Raw genomic sequence first — 3,175 nt, 5'->3', positions numbered from 1 at the left:
AAAATTAAAATTCGAAAATTTTTTCTAAAGCCTCCAGGGGACTTCGTTTTCGCACGAAAAAATTTTATGTGCCCTTATTGCATCCGGACCCACAATTAAATTAATAATAAAAAATTAATAAAAATAAACGAGTAGCATAAATAAAAATCCAGAATGTGCTCGCCTTGCTGGAAAATTCAAAGTAAATTTTAAAACTTATTACAAATAAAAAAGAGTTATTGAGTTCGTTTTTGTATTAATAAGATCATTTTAATTCGATTTTTCCACAGAAAGCAGTTACATTTTAATCAAAACGAAATTGCCACATCGATTATAAACTAGTGTATAAAAATCTAAACAGTAGCTATGGCAAATACTACCATAAGAAACAAATCATAAGAAAAATTATTTTTGGTTCACTTAATTACTACTTTTTTATTTATGATAGACCACATTTTTTCAAATTATCTGTATGGTAATAAAAATATGGCAAAACGTTGAATTTACGTTCGAAAAGAGGTACTAAAATATTTTTTGTAAATTCGATTTTGCTTCCAGTGATGTATGGCAAAATGTTTTTTGATTGTTTAAAATGATTTTTAATTAATAATAGCTAAATAGTGTAAATACTTGTTAAATAGTGTGTCAATGCTTGTTAAGAATAAAACGCAACATTCTAGTCCACTTGGATTAACTAACTACTCTCTAAAATGTATAAAAAATTTTTTAACATAATTTTTAACACTGTTCTCCCTCTCTCTATAACTTTTATACTTTAATTGAAACATGTTGGAAATTCTACTTTCTCCTCTTACTTACGATACCAGTACTGTGATTTATTTTCAAGCCAGTGATCGATTACGTGATTTCCTTATATTGGTTTATAACCAAAAAAAGACTATCCCTTGATTTGTGATTTTGCTTCAGTCTTAGGTTAAACCATAAGAAGGAAGTCAATCTAAATAAGTGCAATTAAGTCCCCGGATAGAAAAATAATTTAGTAATATAATGAACCATTCAATATTTCATACTTCAATATTTCAGGAGATAAATTTATGTAGATAATAATTCTTGATTGATTATAAAACAATGGATATAAATAAGTTATAGGATGAATACATTATTTCACTAAAATATTTCTCTATATAGGGACTCAATTTTTTTTCTTTGTTCGAAAATACTTGATGACGAGTGCGCATTATTTATCTACATGTGACAAATTCCTACGCTTACTTGCCCAAATGCCCGTACTGGGCAGCTAAATTACTTACGTATGCTGCCCCTCCGTTTGCAGGAAATTCAGCCCATTTACTGAAATCGATGCCAGGCAGAACGCCACTTCGACATGGAACTCGTGGATTTCTGTAAAATAAAAATAAATGATTTATTTATGTGCATTATATAATTATAAATTAATACAACTTTCGATGTTAAAATAATTACTGCGGACAAATAATTTCTAAAGAACAAGAAAAAATCAGCCTCTGGACAAATTTTAATTAGGACACCACTATCCACGAGTGTAATGTTAAACAGTTACGCCACAGAGGCCTAAGTTGATCAATTTTGTACAATTTTTCATTAAAGTGGGCTTAACCTGATTAATATTTCGAAGATGTTATTAGAAACTGAAGATGATAACGTCCAAGTTTAAAATTCTTGTAATTCATACAATTTTCTATATTAAAACGATTAATTCAGATCTGTTGAGGCCTCGGTGTAGTAATTTGTTAATGCTCCATTCATGGATAGTGGTGTTCCAGGTTCAAATGAGATGAGCAAAATTAGGGATAATGAGGGGAAATGAGGCGGGATTGGCAAAGGGGAAACGGGGGAAATGATTGGGGGGAAAAGCGGAGAGATTGCGGTGAAATGGGGTAAAGGTAGGTACGGGGGCAGTTCATCGCGGTGTACCTGCTCGTCTTACCCTCTCCATTCGACTTCTCCTCACGTCCCTGACTGAGCGAGATTGCTATGCCGGGCTTTGCCAGCGGGGGGCCCCCTTTGTCCTAATGAGGCATAAAATGCCATGCATAAAAATGTTATAGTTTTGCAATCAGCAAATTCAAAATATCATATTCGGAATCTGTGTTTTTTTGCGATCCCAAAGATGTGTAACTTGCAATTAAAATATTGAAATTAGACTAAGTTATGGCAGATATTAGTTTGTTTTGACCCTGACTAGATAGCATTATAGAATTTTCCGTAGAATAGTTGAAAATGCATCAGATTAATTGGTTGAAAATTCGCCTGTTGACAATTTAATAGAATATACGAATTTTCACCCAGCTACCTAGAAGAATATTACATTTCAAACCAAGTACTTGAATTTTTACACCAGAAAGACGAATCTCTAAAAAACAGTACACAATATAAGTTATTTATTATACACATACAGATTTAGACATACACATTAATTTTATAATATTGAAAATGATGGTCGATACTTGGACAATCGAACAGAACTAGGGGGTGAAAAAAAGGATTTTGAAAAATAAGGGCCACAGTAGTGTATTAAGCACAAGGGCAATTTATTAAAAAGAAATTAAACTTCACTTTCCAGGAAATAGAATTAAAATGAATATACTTATTATAGTAGATTATAACATGGAAAATATAAGTATTTGGTTTCAAGTATAATATTCTTCTAGGCAGTTGGGTGAAAATCCCTATATTCTATTACATTGTCAACAGCCGAATTTTCAACCAAATAAACTGATGCATTTCCAACTATTCTACGGAAAATTCCATAATGCTATCTAGTCAGGGTCAAAACAAACTAATATCTGCCATAACTTAGTCTAATTTCAATATTTTAATTGCAAGTTAAATATCGTTGGAATCGCAAAAAAACACAGATTCCGAATATGATATTTTGAATTTGCTGATTGCAAAACTATACAATTTTTATGCATGGCATTTTATGCCTCATTAGGACAAAGGGCCCCCCCGCTGGCAAAAACCGGTATAGCAATCTTGCTCAGTCAGGGACGTGAGGAGAAGTCGAGTGGAGAGGGTAAGACGAGCAGGTACACCGCGATGAAATGGAAATCGCCCAGGTACGGATATGGGAAATTATGTGGAGTAGGAAATGGGGGCGATGGTCAATTCCGCCCCAGCTACCTGTGTACCGTCCCCCACTACGCGGCTTCCCCTCACACCGTCGAGCTGCTGCCACTGAGCTTGGTCAGCGGGG

The 3,175-nt window shown here is 33.6% G+C and overlaps 2 protein-coding genes across 2 annotated transcripts in view; both read right to left on the bottom strand.

Annotated features, from left to right (window-relative positions):
• LOC117178447 overlaps nucleotides 1-1,178 on the bottom strand; it is a 22,278-nt gene extending 21,100 nt beyond the window's left edge. The window contains exon 1 of the mRNA XM_033369874.1: nucleotides 1,161-1,178. Coding sequence (XP_033225765.1) covers nucleotides 1,161-1,178 — 18 coding nt within the window. The remainder of the gene's footprint in view (nucleotides 1-1,160) is intronic.
• The window catches only part of LOC117178446 (peroxidase), a 111,180-nt gene continuing 108,110 nt past the window's right edge, over nucleotides 106-3,175 (bottom strand). Inside the window, exon 16 of the mRNA XM_033369872.1 lies at nucleotides 106-1,341. Within this exon, the coding sequence (XP_033225763.1) occupies nucleotides 1,209-1,341 (133 nt within the window). The 3' untranslated portion in view covers nucleotides 106-1,208. The remainder of the gene's footprint in view (nucleotides 1,342-3,175) is intronic.

This window comes from Belonocnema kinseyi, chromosome 8 (assembly GCF_010883055.1).
Source record: "Belonocnema kinseyi isolate 2016_QV_RU_SX_M_011 chromosome 8, B_treatae_v1, whole genome shotgun sequence".
In the NCBI taxonomy this organism is placed as follows: domain Eukaryota; kingdom Metazoa; phylum Arthropoda; class Insecta; order Hymenoptera; family Cynipidae; genus Belonocnema; species Belonocnema kinseyi.
The sequence above is the reverse complement of the archived record's forward strand: the minus strand, read 5'-3'. Positions and strand labels throughout refer to the sequence as shown.